Source organism: Haemorhous mexicanus, chromosome 28 (genome assembly GCF_027477595.1).
Source record: "Haemorhous mexicanus isolate bHaeMex1 chromosome 28, bHaeMex1.pri, whole genome shotgun sequence".
Taxonomy (NCBI): domain Eukaryota; kingdom Metazoa; phylum Chordata; class Aves; order Passeriformes; family Fringillidae; genus Haemorhous; species Haemorhous mexicanus.
In genome coordinates this window covers 6,101,462-6,116,534 of record NC_082368.1, presented here as the reverse complement: position 1 = coordinate 6,116,534, position 15,073 = coordinate 6,101,462, and the positions used below count along the sequence as shown (strand labels likewise).

The following is a 15,073-nucleotide window of genomic DNA, read 5'->3' as shown; positions in this document are numbered from 1 at the left end:
GGGGCATTCCCACCCTGGGATTTCCCTCTCCCACCCCCAGCTCTGCTCCCTCGGACCCCCAGCGCAGCCCTGGCCTCTCCCCCCACCCTCGGGGGGCAGGAACACCCCTCACCCACCCCCCAAAATCCTGGACGAGGCCGCGGCATCTCCACACAGACACTTTAATGGGCAGGACGGCGACCCCGGGCTGGGGTCAGAGTTACAGCACAGCCCCATGCCCAAGGCAGGGGGCTTGAAGAGCCCCAAATCCCCCCTGCAGGGTCCATCCCGCGCTCCTCCTCCTCCTCTGGCTGCTCCCAGAGACCCCTGACCACAGCTGGAACGCCGCTGGGACCATCCCAAGGGAGCACAAGGGAACGGCCACGACTCCCTGCAGGACTGGGGGGGCCACAGGACCCTCAGTGCCCAACCCCCACTCCCTGACCCCGCTCTGTGGAGCTGCAGAATCCCGTGGGGATTGTGTCCACGACCTCCAGCCCCTCATCCGAGGGGCTCCCCGTTTCCCAGAGCCAGGGAAGGAGCTGGTTCCCAGTTGCCAGGGTCAGTGGCCCGCAGTGCTGGGGCCCGGGGGAGGCTCCGTGGCTGCCCCCGCGCCCCGCAGCCGCCGGATGTGCTGCTCCAGGAGCGCCGCCAGGTGAGCGGGGCCGCGCTGGAGCAGGGAGCAGGTCTGCGAGGGCAGCAGGGACAGGGCTGCCACCGTCTGCCCCTGCGACACCTCCAGCGACGGCAGCCGGGCCAAGTTCTCCACGCCCTGCCGGCTCAGGATGGTGTCGTCGATGCAGGCGCCTGCAAAAGGGAGCTGGGGATGGGCATGGAATTCCAGAGCCCTCTGGGGAGGGGCTGCTGGCTCCTGCAGGCTGCCCTCCCCTCGGCTGCAAGGGTGCAGCTCCCTCAGGGGCCTCATTCCCAGCCCTGGGCCAGCATTCCCAGCCCTGGGCCAGCATTCCCAGCCCTGGATGAGCCTCCCAAGCCTCAGGCCCCCATTCCCAGCCCCATTCCCCCATTCCCAGCCCCATTCCCAGCCCTATGCCCCTGTTCCCATCCCCGTTCCCAGCCCCATTCCACCATTCCCAGCCCCATGCCCCTGTTCCCAGCCCCGTTCCCCCATTCCCAGCCCCATTCCCAGCCCCGTTACCCCATTTCCCCATTCCCAGCCCCATGCCCCCGTTCCCAGCCCCGTTCCCAGCCCCATCCCCCCATTCCCAGCCCCGTGCCCCCGTTCCCAGCCCCGTTCCCCCATTCCCAGCCCCGTTCCCCCGTTCCCAGCCCCGTTCCCCCATTCCCAGCCCCGTTCCCCCGTTCCCAGCCCCGTTCCCCCATTCCCAGCCCCATGCCCCCATTCCCAGCCCCGTTCCCAGCCCCGTTCCCCCATTCCCAGCCCCGTTCCCCCGTTCCCAGCCCTGTGCCCCCATTCCCAGCCCCGTTCCCCCATTCCCAGCCCAGTTCCCCCATTCCCAGCCTCATTCCCAGCCCCGTTCCCCCATTCCCAGCCCCGTTCCCCCATTCCCAGCCCCGTTCCCCCATTCCCAGCCCCGTTCCCCCGTTCCCAGTCCCGTTCCCCCGTTCCCAGCCCCGTTCCCAGCCCCGTTCCCCCATTCCCAGCCCCGTTCCCCCATTCCCAGCCCTGTGCCCCCGTTCCCAGCCCCGTTCCCAGCCCCGTTCCCCCATTCCCAGCCCCGTTCCCAGCCCCGTTCCCCCATTCCCAGCCCCGTTCCCCCATTCCCAGCCCCATGCCCCCATTCCCAGCCCCGTTCCCAGCCCCGTTCCCCCGTTCCCAGCCCCGTTCCCAGCCCTGTGCTCCCATTCCCAGCCCCGTGCCCCCATTCCCAGCCCCGTTCCCCCATTCACAGCCCCGTTCCCAGCCCCGTTCCCAGCCCCGTTCCCAGCCCCGGTGCCCCCGGCCGGGGGGCGTGGGCAGCAGCAGGGCAGGCTCTCACCCAGCAGGTTGACCTGGGGCACCCCCCGGAGCACTCGCAGCATCTCCCTGGCCCGCGGCTCCGGGCTCACCAGCAGGATGTTCCTGCACACGAACAGCGGCAGCAGGTTCCGGAGCCTGGACTGCTCCAGCACCGCCCGGGCAACCTGGGACAGAGCTCGGGGTGAGAGCCGGAACCACCGGGATGGGCCGGAACCACCGGGATGGGCCGGAACCACCGGGACAGAGCTCGGGGTGAGAGCCGGGCCACCGGGACGGGCCGGAACCACCGGGACAGCCCGGAACCACCGGGACAGAGCTCGGGGTGAGAGCCGGGCCACCGGGACGGGCCGGAACCACTGGGACGGGCCGGAACCACCGGGATGGGCCAGAACCACCGGGATGGGCCAGAACCACCGGGATGGGCCGGAACCACCGGGATGGGCCGGAACCACCGGGACACCCCCAGAGCCACCGGGATGGGCCGGAACCACCGGGACAGAGCTCGGGGTGAGAGCCGGGCCACCGGGATGGGCCGGAACCACCGGGACAGAGCTCGGGATGAGAGCCGGGCCACCGGGATGGGCCGGAACCACCGGGACAGAGCTCGGGGTGAGAGCCGGGCCACCGGGATGGGCCGGAACCACCGGGACACCCCCAGAGCCACCGGGATGGGCTGGAACCACCGGGATGGGCCAGAACCACCGGGACAGAGCTCGGGATGAGAGCCGGGCCACCGGGATGGGCCGGAACCACCGGGACAGAGCTCGGGATGAGAGCCGGGCCACCGGGACACCCCCAGAACCACTGGGACAGCCCACAGAGCCACCGGGACAGCCCCAGAGCCACCAGGATAGCCCCTCCAGAACCACTGGGACACCCCAGAGCGACTGGGATACCCCTGAAACTTCTGGAATAGCCTGAAACCACCAGGATACCTTGGAAGCATTGGGATATTCCCAGAACCCCCAGGATACCCCCAGGATACCCCCAGAAACCCCTGGGATACCCCTGGGATACCCCCAGAACTTGGGATACCCCCAGAAGCCCCGTGAGACCCCCGGGATACCCCCAGAACCCCCGGGAGACCCCCCAAGCCCCCCGAGGCCCAGCCCCACCTCGTTGAGCACGAACTTGACGTGGATGTCGTGGCGGCGCAGGAAGTGGCGCAGCGTGGCCACGTCCTCGTCGGCCATGGCGTTGTACTGGCACACGGCCACCATGCGGCTGGCACGGAGCGTGGCCTCCAGCTGGGCACGCAGCACGCGGGCATAGCCGTCCTCCTGGGGACAGGGAGGGTGGTGGGGGACAGGGACAGCCCCAGTGTCACAGCACCCATGCATAGCCGTCCTCCTGGGGACAGGGAGGGTGGTGGGGGACAGGGACAGCCCCAGTGTCACAGCACCCACGCATAGCCGTCCTCCTGGGGACAGGGAGGGTGGGACAGGGACAGCCCTGGGGACAGGGAGTGTGGTGGGGGGGCAGGGGACAGCCCTGGGGACAGGGAGTGTGGGTGGGGGACAGCCCTGGGGACAAGGGGACAGAGTGGGACCCCAGGTGTGATCCCGCAGCTGGAGGTGCTGGGGGGAGATGGTCCCAAGGATTGTGAGGTGATGCTGTGGGTTTGGGGTGTTCCCGTGGACCTTGAGGTGATCTCAAGGATCTCGAGGTGATTCCATGGACCTCGAGGTGATCCCATGGACCTCAAGGTGATCCCATGGACCTCAGGGTGATCCCATGGATGTTGAGGTGTTCCCATGGATCTCGAGGTGTTCCCATGGATCTCGAGGTGATCTCATGGACCTCAAGGTGATCCCATGGACCTCAAGGTGATCCCACGGATCCCGAGGTGTTCCCATGGAACTCAAGGTGATCCCCCGGATCTCGAGGTGATCCCACGGATCTCGAGATCCCACACATGGGGTCTCACCTGTTTCCCATCGCCCCCCATGGGGTCACAGCCTCCCACCAGCTCCAGCCGGGCTGTGCCCCCACCCGTGCCCACCCTGGTGGAACCCCCCGTGCCGTGCCCTGCCATGCCATGCCGTGCCGTGCCGTACCTGCTGCTGCCGGGCCGCGGGGCGGGGCAGGCAGCGCGGGGGCAGGGCGGGCCGCGGGGGCAGGTACTCGGTCAGGGCCAGCAGCTTCTGCCGCTGGAAGTGCGCGGCCTTCCAGTGCCGCGTCACCGCCTTGGAGCCGCGCCGCAGCAGCTGCAGGGCGGGCAGCCAGGCTGCGGGGCACCATCAGAACCGAAACCGGCACCGGTACCGGGCAGCCAGGCTGCGGGGCACCATCAGAACCGAAACCGGTACCGGTACCGGGCAGCCAGGCTGCGGGGCACCATCAGAACCGAAACCGGTACCGGTACCGGGCAGCCAGGCTGCGGGGCACCATCAGAACCGAAACCGGCACTGGTACCGGCACCGGGCAGCCAGGCTGCGGGGCACCATCAGAACTGGCACTGGTACCGGCACCGGGCAGCCAGGCTGCGGGGCACCATCAGAACCGAAACCGGTACCGGCACCGGGCAGCCAGGCTGCGGGGCACCATCAGAACCGGCACCGGTACCGGTACCGGGCAGCCAGGCTGCGGGGCACCATCAGAACCGAAACCGGCACTGGTACCGGGCAGCCAGGCTGCGGGGCGCCATCAGAACCGAAACCGGTACCGGTACCGGGCAGCCAGGCTGCGGGGCGCCATCAGAACCGGCACCGGGCAGCCAGGCTGCGGGGCACCATCAGAACCGGTACCAGCACCGGTACCGGGCAGCCAGGCTGCGGGGCACCATCAGAACCGGCACCGGCACCGGTACCGGGCAGCCAGGCTGCGGGGCACCATCAGAACCGAAACCGGCACTGGTACCGGTACCGGGCAGCCAGGCTGCGGGGCACCATCAGAACCGGTACCAGCACCGGTACCGGGCAGCCAGGCTGCGGGGCACCATCAGAACCGGTACCAGGCTGCCTGGGCCTGCCTCGGTTCTGGGCCCAGTCCTGGCCCCGGTTCCTGATCGTGCCCTGGACGCGTTTGCGTTCCCAGTCTCTGTCCCCTCCCATTCCCACTCCCGTTCCCTTCCTGTTCCCATTCCAAGCCCCTGTCCCAGTCCTGTTCCGATCCCATTTCAGGCCCCTGTCCCGTTCCCGTTCCTGTTCCCATTCCTGTCCCGTTCTCCCTCCCATTCCTATTTTTGTCCCTTCCCACCCCATTCCCGTTACCGTTACTATTCCTGTCCCTGTCCCTGTCCTGTTCCCATCCCAGTCCCAGTCCCAGTCCCTGTCCCGTTCCCTTTCCAGGCCCCTGTCCCATTCCCATTCCCGTTCCCACTCCCATTCCCATTCCGGTCCCGTTCCCATTACCATTCCTGTCCCATTCCCGTTCCCGTTCCCATTCCCGTCCCGTTCCCGTCCCATTCCTGTTCCATTCCCATTCCCTTTCCTGTCCCGTTCCCATTCCCGTCCCGTTCCCATTCCCGTCCCGTTCCCATTCCCGTTCCGTTTCCATTCCCATTCTCATTCCCGTTCCCATTCTTGTCCCGTTCCTATTCCCATTCCCATTCCTGTCTCGTTCCCATTCCTGTTCCGTTCCCATTCCCATTCCTGTCCCATTCCCGTTCCCATTCCTGACCCGTTCCCGTTCTTGTTCCGTTCCCATTCCCATTCCTGTCCCATTCCCGTTCCCATTCCTGTCCCGTTCCTATTCCCGTTCCCGTTCCCGTTCCCACTCCCGCTCCCGTTCCTGTCCGGTTCCCGTTCCCGCTCCCGGTCTCTCACCCCGCCGCCATGGCGTCCCGCCACCACTGAGCGCCGCCATCTTGGTCGCGCCGGCGCAAGGGCCTGTGGGAAGGTGGAGGACCCGACACTTCCGGTGCGCCCGTCTCCATAGCAACGGCGCGGCCTGGGCGGGGGCGCTGAACGGAGCCCGGACCGGGGGGCACCGAACCCCCCAAAGTGAGGGACTCAGCCCTAAACCCGGGGAACCGCTCCCGGTGAGCCCCCCTGGCCCTTCCGGGGGTCTCTGAGCCCCAAACCCGCCGTACCCGGTCCCGCTGAGCTGCCGTGGCTCCATCCCAGGGGTCTCTAAGCGCCCCCATCCAGTGGGGCCTGGTCCCGGTGAGCCCCCAGCCCCATCCCGGGGCTCTCTGAGATCCCCAGGCCGGGGCTCTGATCCCCGCAGTGCCAGTGCCATAACCCCCTGGGTACAGAGCCCCTCTGCCCACCGTGGGGTCCCGCCCTGACCCCACCCCAGCAATCCTTTCCCCGCTGACATCCCCAGCCCACCGGTTTGTTCAGAACCCTCTGTTCCCTCAGACCCTGCTCCTCCATCACCCTGAGTGGGCACAAGGACCCCCAGGCCGCCCCGCCATGGCTGAGCAAGGGGACGATGCCCTTTGTGGGGGTGAGTGAGGCACTGGGGAGGGGGCTCCTCGGGGCAGGAGGGGCTGCACCTGCCCTGGACCCCCACTCTGCATTCCCACAGCCCCCGAGGAGCCGTCCCCAGGAGTGACCCTCAGCGACAGCCTCATCACCGCCCGCAGCCGGTGAGGACCCCCAGAGCCTGCGCTGGCAGGGAGGGGGCTCAGGGCACCCCAAAACCCCCCCTGTGTCCCCGCAGCTCCAGGGGGCCGCTGCCCACCTGCACCCTCCGCTTGGACCGGGAGAACATCTCCTGCATCGGGAAAACCCGGGGCCAGGAGGCGATCCACAGCCTCTACCTGCAGCAGGTACGGAGCTGGGCGGGGCAGAGACACCCCCAGTCCTGATCCTGGGGGGCATAGACACCCCCAGTTCTGATCCTGGGGGCAGAGACACCCCCAGTTCTGATCCCACAGACACCCCCAGTTCTGATCCTGGGGGCACAGACACCCCTAGTCCTGATCCTGGGGGGCAGAGACACCCCCAGTCCTGATCCTGGGGGCAGAGACACCCCCAGTCCTGATCCTGGGGGGCACAGACACCCCCAGTCCTGATCCTGGGGGCACAGACACCCCCAGTCCTGATCCTGGGGGCACAGACACCCCCAGTCCTGATCCTGGGGGCACAGACACCCCCAGTCCTGATCCCACAGACACCCCCAGTCCTGATCCTGGGGGGCAGAGACACCCCTAGTCCTGATCCTGGGGGGCACAGACACCCCCAGTCCTGATCCCACAGACACCCCCAGTCCTGCTCCCACAGACACCCCCAGTCCTGCTCCTGTTTTCCCGTCCCAATATCCAGAAGGAAACAGAAGACAACACAGGGTTTTGTCCCAGTGACCCCCAGTCCCCCCACGGGGGTCTTTGAGCCCCCCACCCTTGAGGTTTTTGTCCCAGTGACCCCCCAGTCCCCCCACAGGGGTCTCTGAGCCTGCCCCCACTCCAACCCCCTGGAATTCCAGTGCTCCCAATCCCCCATGAGGACACAGCTCAGGGCCCTGAATTTTGGGATCCCTCCCCAGAATCGCCTGTGCTGCCCCAGGATTGGTTGGAGCAATCCCAGAGCGTTCCCAAAATGTGAATCTTCACTCAGCAGGCAAAGTAAAAAACAGGTTGGGTTTGGTTTTTTATTTTTTCTGTTTTATTTTCCAGAACCAAATTGAGAGGATGGAGAATTTGGAGAGTTTCCCCAACCTGAGGTACAGCAGCTCCTCCTCCCGGGGCTCTCCCGGGCTGGGGAAGGGGACCAGCTGTCCCCAGGGGGCTGTGACACCCCCCTCGCCCTCCCTGAGCTCTGCAGGTTCCTCTGCCTGGCTGGGAACCGCATCCAGAGGGTGCAGAACCTGCAGGGGCTGTCCCAGCTCAGCGTCCTGGACCTGTCCCACAACCTGATCCAGGTGCTGCACACAGGTGGGAGCAGGAACCCCTCCGGGGCTGCCTGCATTCCCGTGCCCTCCTGCCTCGGTTTCCCCGGCTGTGGGGGTGCTGGGGGGCTTTGGGGGAGCAGGAATTGTGGCTCCCAGCTCAGCCCCCCTGTGCTTTCCCTCTCTCCTGGCAGAGGAGCTGCCCCGCAGCCTCCGGATCCTCGACCTGGCAGGGAACCAGTGCACCCGGCAGGAGGGATACAGGTGGGGCAGCAGGGGCAGAGCAGCCCCCCAGAACCTGGGAGGAGCCTCGGGGTGACCTCCCTGAGGCCTTTCAGCACCTCCTGGAGAGCTGGGAAAGGATTCTGGGCAAGGGGGAACGGATTCGCCTTGCCAGAGGGGATCTGGGGAAGGAATTCCTGGCTGGGAGGGTGGGGAGGGGGTGGGATGGGGTTCCCAGAGGAGCTGTGACTGCTCCCGATCCCTGGATAGTGGGATGTGTCCCTGGGTGGAACTGGGTGGGATTTAAGGTCCCTTCCCACCCAAACCACTCCATGAAATACCAAACACAGCCTGGTCCTCCAAACTGCAGGGATTGAATCCCTGCTCAAACCCCAGGGATGTGAATCCCTGCTCTCCAAACCCCAGGGATTGAATCCCTGCTCTCCAAACCCCAGGGATTGAATCCCTGCTCTCCAAACCCCAGGGATTGAATCCCTGCTCTCCAAACCCCAGGGATTGAATCCCTGCTCTCCAAGCCCCAGGGATTGAATCCCTGCTCTGCAAACCCCAGGGACTGAATCCCTGCTCTCCAAGCCCCAGGGATTGAATCCCTGCTCAAACCCCAGGGATTGAATCCCTGCTCAAACCCCAGGGATGTGAATCCCTGCTCAAACCCCAGGGATGTGAATCCCTGCTCTCCAAATCCCAAGGATTGAATCCCTGCTCAAACCCCAGGGATTGAATCCCTGCTCAAACCCCAGGGATGTGAATTCCTGCTTTCCATCCCAGGGATTGAATCCCTGCTCTCCAAACCCCAGGGACTGAATCCCTGCTCTCCAAACCCCAGGGATTGAATCCCTGCTCTCCAAACCCCAGGGATTGAATCCCTGCTCTCCAAACCCCAACGATTGAATCCCTGCTCTCCAAACCCCAGGGATTGAATCCCTGCTCTCCAAACCCCAACGATTGAATCCCTGCTCTCCAAACCCCAACGATTGAATCCCTGCTCTCCAAACCCCAACGATTGAATCCCTGCTCTCCAAACCCCAGGGATTGAATCCCTGCTCTCCACCCCAGGGATTGAATCCCTGCTCTCCACCCCAGGGATTGAATCCCTGCTCTCCCCCCTGCGGCTCTGGTGGGCTGAGGGAGGATGGGACCCCCTCTCCCAACCCCACAGCCGCAGAAAATTCGGCTTTTCCCTCATTTTCCCGCAGGGATGGGGTGCTGGCAGCCCTGCCCCAGCTCCTGCAGCTGGATTCCCAGCCCGTGCAGGGGAGCGCGGCCGAGGAAGAGGAGGGAGGAGGCTCCTGCAGCAGCGAGGAGGAGGAGGAGGAGGAGGAGCTCCCTGAGCTGAGGGCTCCCTTCACGGTGGACAGAGGTGCCCGGGTGGGGCCAGGACACGCGGCACTCGCTCCGGGGCTGGCAGTGCCGCGTCTCCTGGAGCTGCTGTCCCTCCCGGCAGATTTCCTCGGGGGGCTGCAGCGGGAGCTGGCGGGGCGGGCGCGGCTGCGGCGGGCGATCAGCCGGGAGGAGCACCGGGCGCGGCTGGAGGAGCTGCGGGAGCGCCGGGCTCTGCTGCTGGGCTCGGGGCAGCACGGCACGGCCCGGCCGTGTCCCCAGCTCTGTCCCCAGCGGGAGCCGGGGGCACGGCTGTCACCTCTGCCGGCATCCAGCGGCTCCCTGGGGGCTCCTGGCGCCATCCAGCCCCCAGGCGAGGCTCTGGAGGAGGAGACCCGTGCCAAAGGAGCAGGAAATGGGCAGTTATCCCAAATATCCTGCAGCAGCAGCCAGGAATAAAGGCTTTATTGCCACCCCAGTCCAGTTTGGTGCCACCCTGCGGGGCTGGGAATGGGGGAAAGCACACACGGGGGGGTGGGCAGGACCCCCAGCCCCATCCCATATCCCTGCCCTTCCCCTTGCACCCATTCCAGCCCGAGCTCAGCTCCCAGTGCTTGCTCCAGGGTAACCCGGGGCTGGAACCCACGCAGGAAGGGTCAGGGTTGGACTCTGGAATGTTTTGTGATTCCCTACCCACGAAAAACGCCGTGGGGGAAGCCGAGCCCACCCACCTGTGCGGGGTTCAGGTGTAAAACTTCATCTCGGCCTCCACGCAGTCGAAGAAGAGGTCGGCCAGCTCCTCGGGGCGGGGGCTCACGGTGCCCTCCAGCAGCTCCCGCAGCCCCTGCAGGCCCTGCTGCTCCAGCTCCCGCAGCGTGCCCAGGAGCCGCTGGCCCCGCTCCTGCCGGGATCAGGCTGGGGTCAGGGAGATCAGGGGGTCCGGGCCAGTCCAGGGTGGGATCAGAGAGCTCAGAGCTCGATCCAGTCCAGGGTGGGATCAGAGAGCTCAGGGCTCGATCCCATTGAAGGGTGGGGTCAGAGAGCTCAGAGCTCGATCCCATTGCAGGGTGGGATCAGAGAGCTCAGAGCTCGATCCAATCCAGGGTGGGGTCAGAGAGCTCAGGGCTCGATCCCATCCAGGGTGGGGTCAGAGAGCTCAGAGCTCGATCCCATTGCAGGGTGGGATCAGAGAGCTCAGAGCTCGATCCAATCCAGGGTGGGATCAGAGAGCTCAGAGCTCGATCCCATTGCAGGGTGGGGAAGGGTCTGCGAGGTCTGTGGGGTCTGTGGGCTCTGTGGGATCCGCAGGGTCTGCAGGCTCTGCGGGGTCTATGGGCTCTGCAGGGTCTATGGGCTCTGCAGGCTCTGCGGGGTCTATGGGCTCTGCAGGGTCTGTGGGGTCTGTGGGATCTGCAGGGTCTGTGGGCTGTGTGGGATCTGCAGGGTCTGTGGGCTCTGCGAGCTCTGTGGGGTCTGCAGGGTCTGTGGGGTCTGCAGGGTCTGTGGGGTCTATGGGATCTGCGGGCTCTGCAGGGTCTGTGGGCTCTGCAGGCTCTGCGGGCTCTGTGGGGTCTGCGGGGTCTGTGGGATCTGCAGGGTCTGTGGGATCTGTGGGATCCGCAGGCTCTGCGGGCTCTGCAGGCTCTGCGGGGTCTCGGTACCGGGTCCCGCTCCATGAGCTCCAGCGCCGCCTGGTGCCGGCGGTACAGCTCGTGCCGCCGATCCACGGAGCTCCGGAACCTCGGGATCTGCCGGGCGGGATCCTGCAGGAAGGTCGGGGATCTCACCTGCGGCGCCGGCTTGATGCCGGCCACGAACACGAAGGGCTTGAAGACAGACCTGGAGGAGGAGCCGGGATGAGAGAGCAGAACGGCGGGGAGCGCCACGCCCCCGCGCCCACCTGTGGCCTCACCTGGAGGGGTCCGGGGTGGCGGTGAAGAAGTGGACGCAGGGCAGGGCGGGGTCGCGGGGCAGCACGGACACCATGCTGCCGGCCGTGCGGAACCCCTCCGAGTCCACACAGATGCCACTGTCCTTGTCCCGCAGGATGGACATCAACGTCTCCGCCGTGATGTGACCTGCGGGGACAGGCAGGGCCACCTCAGCGCTGCCAGCCTGGCCGTGGGCGGGGGGGACGCGCTGGGGTGAGGAGTGGGTGGCCGTCCCCACGCCAGGCCCTGTCCCCAGGAACTGGGGATGTGCCAGCACAGAAGCAGCCCTTGGCGAGCCATGCGTGGCCACCCCTGTCCCCATCCCTGTCCCCACCTGAGTGCTGCCTCAAGAGCTCCTTGCCAGCTTGGAAGCAGCACTTGGGGAGCCATGGATCAGTGACCATTCCTACCCCTGTCCTGTCCCCATCCCTGTCCTGTCCCCATCCCTGTCCTGTTCTATTCTTCTTGTCCCTGTCCTGTCCCCATTCCTATCCCTGTCCTGTCCCCATCCCTGTCCTGTCCCCATCCCTGTCCTGTTCTATTCTTCTTGTCCCTGTCCTGTCCCTATTCCTATCTCTGTCCTGTCCCCATCCCTGTCCTGTCACCATCCCTGTCCTGTCACCATTCCTGTCCTGTTCTATTATTCTTGTCCCCATCCTGTCCCCATCCCTGTCCTATCCTCCTTCCTGTCCCCGTCCTGTTCCCATCCCTGTCCTGTCCCCACCCCTGTCCTTGTCCTGTTCCCATCCCCATCCCCATCCCATCCCATCCCGTCCCCACCCCATCCCCACGCCGTCCCCACCCTATCCCCACCCCGTCCCCACCCCGTCCCCACGCTGTCCCCACCCCGTCCCCACCTGCGTGCCGCTGCAGCAGCTCCCTCCCGGCGCGGAGCCGTGCCTTGGCCGCCTCCATGCGCGGGGGCTGCTCCTCCAGGGAGAAGGCGCGGGCGAAGCTGAACTCGCCGTCCCCGCTCCACCAGCCCCGGCTCCGCGCCCGCTCCCGCAGCCCCGCGTGCTCGGCCGTGATGTCGCTGCCGATGCTCAGCTGGTTGGAGATGTTGCGGCTGCCCTCTGCGCCAGCCGGGGCCCGGGGGTCACTCGGGGCGCTGCGGGACCCCCCGGTGCCCGCGGAGCCCCCGGAGCCCCCGGTGCCCGCTCACCGCGGATCCGCTGCGCCGCCCAGTAGCGCCCGGCGGTCTCCAGCAGCCAGGCCTCGGCGCGGTCGGCCAGCAGGAAGGTGTTGTGGTACACGAAGGGCACCGGCTCCTCCTTGCAGCTCCCGCCCTGGCCGTGGCGCTCCAGCAGGGCCGTCATCACCTCCAGGGCCTCCCGGGCCGAGCCGCCCCGCTCCAAACCCAGCCTGCGCCAGCCGGGCCCGTCAGACAGAGCCAGGGCTGGACAGTGCGGGCACTGGGCTGTCCTCAGCATCCTCACCATCCTCATCATCCTCAGCATCCTCACCATCCTCATCATCCTCATCATCCTCAGCATCCTCACCGGGGCTGGGACAGCGCGGGCACGGGGCTGTCCTCAGCATCCCCAGCATCCTCATCATCCTCATCATCCTCAGCATCCCCACCATCCTCACCATCCTCATCATCCTCATCATCCTCACCATCCTCACCTAGGGCTGGGACAGCACGGGCACGGGGCTGTCCTCAGCATCCTCATCATCCTCATCATCCTCACCATCCTCATCATCCTCACCATCCTCACCATCCTCACCGGGGCTGGGACAGCGCGGGCACGGGGCTGTCCTCAGCATCCTCATCATCCTCACCATCCTCATCATCCTCAGCATCCTCACCGGGGCTGGGACAGCGCAGGCACGGGGCTGTCCTCAGCATCCTCACCATCCTCAGCATCCTCAGCATCCTCAGCATCCTCAGCATCCTCATCATCCTCATCATCCTCATCATCCTCATCATCCTCACCATCCTCACCGGGGCTGGGACAGCAGGGGCACGGGGCTGTCCTCATCATCCTCATCATCCTCAGCATCCTCATCATCCTCAGCATCCTCAGCATCCTCACCATCCTCACCATCCTCACCACCCTCACCTCCTCACCCTCCTCACCCTCCTCACCTCACCAGGTCCATGCCCAGCAGTGCCTCGGCCTCACCCAGGGGCTCGCGGGTCCACACGCCCTCGTTGCCCACGCAGACCCCGCAGTCGTTGGCGCCCATCTCGGCCCCCCAGAGCCAGGCAGGGCGGCTCAGCACCACGGCGTGCGTGCGCTGCACCTGCTCGATCTGCAGGTACGTGCACTGCGGGGACACGCGGGGACACGGGTGACACCTGGCACGCTCAGTGCCCTGTCCCTGCAGCCACCCTGGCACATCGAGGTGCTCTGGGGGACATAAGGTGACACCTGGCACGCTCAGTGCCCTGTCCCTGCAGCCACCCTGGCACACGAGGTGACACCTGGCACGCTCAGTGCCCTGTCCCTGCAGCCACCCTGGCACACGAGGTGACACCTGGCACGCTCAGTGCCCTGTCCCTGCAGCCACCCCTGGCACACGAGGTGACACCTGGCACGCTCAGTGCCCTGTCCCTGCAGCCACGCTGGCACACGAGGTGCTCTGGGGGACAAAAGGTGACACCTGGCACGCTCAGTGCCCTGTCCCTGCAGCCACCCTGGCACACGAGGTGACACCTGGCACGCTCAGTGCCCTGTCCCTGCAGCCACCCCTGGCACACCGAGGTGACACCTGGCACGCTCAGTGCCCTGTCCCTGCAGCCACCCTGGCCCTGCACACTGGGGGGACACACCCGGGTGAGCTGGCACCTGACAGCACGGTCTCACCTGGACTTTGTCCCCAGGCCGGTGGGTGGCAGCGGGGACATAGACGATCTCCTGCACCTCGTCCCGGGGCCGATCGGCGTTCTTGGCGAAGATGACGGCGGGGGACGCCGTGTGCGGTGGCATGGCCACGAAGCAGTCGCAGGACGAGGGCACAGGAGTGTGGCCCGCCATCCTAAACTGGGTCAGGGCGGGCACCGAGGGCGATGTCAACCCCGTGTCCCTGTCCCTGCCCCGGATGTGTCCCCAGGGTCCCTTCGGGGTTGGACGGGGGGAGTCTGGAGGGGCGGCTGGGGGATGAAGAGGTGCCTGGAGCTGGGGGGCAACAGGGACCCCAAGGCGGGGTGACCTGGGGGGTACCCCCACCCCGGGACCCCGCAGCTCCGCCCGACCGGAGCCACCCCCCTCGCACCCCGGTAACCGGGATCCCCCCAGCACCGACCGCGTATGGGACCCCCTCCCTCACAGCGCCGGTGACCGGGACCCCGCGGGGGCCTCCCGTCCCCACGGACCTGCCGCTGCTTCCGCACCTCCGCCGCTGCCCGGGCCCGCCCCGGCCCGCCCTGTCCAGCCCCGGCCCGCCCTGTCCAGCCCGGGCCGTGCGACGGCGGCGCCCGGTGGCCGGAGGCCGCACGGCGGCAGCGGTGGGGACCGGCACCGGCACCGGGACTGGCACCGGGACCGGGACTGGCACCTGCCCCCGCGTGGGTCGGGGGGGTGGTTCCCAAAGGAGCCCGGGACAGCACCGGCGTGGGCAGCGCCCCCCGTGGGCACCCCCGCGCCCCGTGGGCAGCACCGGCGTGGGCAGCGCCCCGCCCGGCCCGCGGTATGCGGACGGACCTGCCGGGCAGCGCCCTGCCCGCGGGGGGACCCTGAGCCCCTGCCCGGCCCGGGGGGCGCAGGATGGGACCCTCGTGGGGGGCGCGGCTGGTCCCGGCCCGTGTCACCCCCACACCCGGCAGCCCCCAGGGTCCCCGTGCTGGGAATCCTTGGAGAGCCGAGGCCAGGCTGGGGGGACCCCTGAGCCCCTCGGTGGGGATGGTTTGGGGTCGGGATTCCGGACCCCTGAGCCCCTCGGT

The 15,073-nt window shown here is 67.2% G+C and overlaps 3 protein-coding genes across 10 annotated transcripts; 1 reads left to right on the top strand and 2 right to left on the bottom strand.

Moving 5' to 3' along the window:
• Positions 1–145: 145 nt before the first annotated feature.
• Positions 146–5,772, bottom strand: MRPL10 (mitochondrial ribosomal protein L10). The gene is made up of 5 exons (XM_059869450.1): positions 5,686–5,772; positions 3,976–4,145; positions 3,034–3,198; positions 1,938–2,082; positions 146–786 (listed from the first exon to the last, which is right to left on the bottom strand). Exons 1-5 carry the CDS (start codon positions 5,723–5,725, stop codon positions 542–544), a joined length of 765 nt encoding a protein of 254 aa, XP_059725433.1. The 5' UTR covers positions 5,726–5,772; the 3' UTR covers positions 146–541.
• Positions 5,773–7,306: 1,534 nt separating this feature from the next.
• LOC132339088 (uncharacterized) lies at positions 7,307–9,716 on the top strand. Its single transcript, XM_059869129.1, has 4 exons — positions 7,307–7,376; positions 7,494–7,957; positions 9,020–9,053; positions 9,381–9,716. The coding sequence occupies exons 1-4, from the start codon at positions 7,307–7,309 to the stop codon at positions 9,713–9,715; spliced, it is 903 nt and encodes a 300-aa protein (XP_059725112.1). The 3' UTR covers position 9,716.
• Positions 7,443–14,557, bottom strand: SCRN2 (secernin 2). 8 transcript variants are annotated; one of them, XR_009489620.1, is made up of 9 exons: positions 14,507–14,544; positions 13,998–14,284; positions 13,277–13,458; positions 12,350–12,549; positions 12,045–12,260; positions 11,169–11,334; positions 10,918–11,019; positions 9,988–10,157; positions 7,443–9,693 (listed from the first exon to the last, which is right to left on the bottom strand). XR_009489620.1 is itself a non-coding variant. In XM_059869378.1 (9 exons), exons 2-8 carry the CDS (start codon positions 14,166–14,168, stop codon positions 9,999–10,001), a joined length of 1,272 nt encoding a protein of 423 aa, XP_059725361.1. In that variant the 5' UTR covers position 14,169; positions 14,507–14,557; the 3' UTR covers positions 7,443–9,637; positions 9,988–9,998. The 8 variants fall into 8 exon arrangements, 5 of the variants coding, with proteins under 5 accessions (XP_059725361.1, XP_059725358.1, XP_059725357.1 ...); XR_009489619.1 differs by having other exon boundaries at positions 7,443–9,637; XR_009489621.1 differs by having other exon boundaries at positions 7,443–9,472.
• Between the last annotated feature and the right edge of the window lie 516 nt (positions 14,558–15,073).

What these genes read in the sequence shown, in the direction of transcription:
- SCRN2 (XM_059869378.1), bottom strand. Translation starts at nt 14,168, where the DNA reads ATGGCGGGCCACACTCCTGTGCCCTCGTCCTGCGACTGCTTCGTGGCC. An exon ending in GCTGCTGCAGCGGCACGCAG is followed by an intron (nt 11,335 to 12,044) that starts GTGGGGACGGGG and finishes CTGTCCCCGCAG; the next exon opens with GTCACATCACGGCGGAGACG. An exon ending in AGCTCATGGAGCGGGACCCG is followed by an intron (nt 10,158 to 10,917) that starts GTACCGAGACCC and finishes TGATCCCGGCAG; the next exon opens with GAGCGGGGCCAGCGGCTCCT.
- LOC132339088 (XM_059869129.1), top strand. Translation starts at nt 7,307, where the DNA reads ATGAGGACACAGCTCAGGGCCCTGAATTTTGGGATCCCTCCCCAGAAT. An exon ending in CCTGTGCTGCCCCAGGATTG is followed by an intron (nt 7,377 to 7,493) that starts GTTGGAGCAATC and finishes AACCAAATTGAG; the next exon opens with AGGATGGAGAATTTGGAGAG. An exon ending in CTCTCCCCCCTGCGGCTCTG is followed by an intron (nt 9,054 to 9,380) that starts GTGGGCTGAGGG and finishes CCCTCCCGGCAG; the next exon opens with ATTTCCTCGGGGGGCTGCAG.
- MRPL10 (XM_059869450.1), bottom strand. Translation starts at nt 5,725, where the DNA reads ATGGCGGCGCTCAGTGGTGGCGGGACGCCATGGCGGCGGG. An exon ending in TCAAGTTCGTGCTCAACGAG is followed by an intron (nt 2,083 to 3,033) that starts GTGGGGCTGGGC and finishes GCTCTGTCCCAG; the next exon opens with GTTGCCCGGGCGGTGCTGGA. An exon ending in GCCCCAGGTCAACCTGCTGG is followed by an intron (nt 787 to 1,937) that starts GTGAGAGCCTGC and finishes TCCCTTTTGCAG; the next exon opens with GCGCCTGCATCGACGACACC.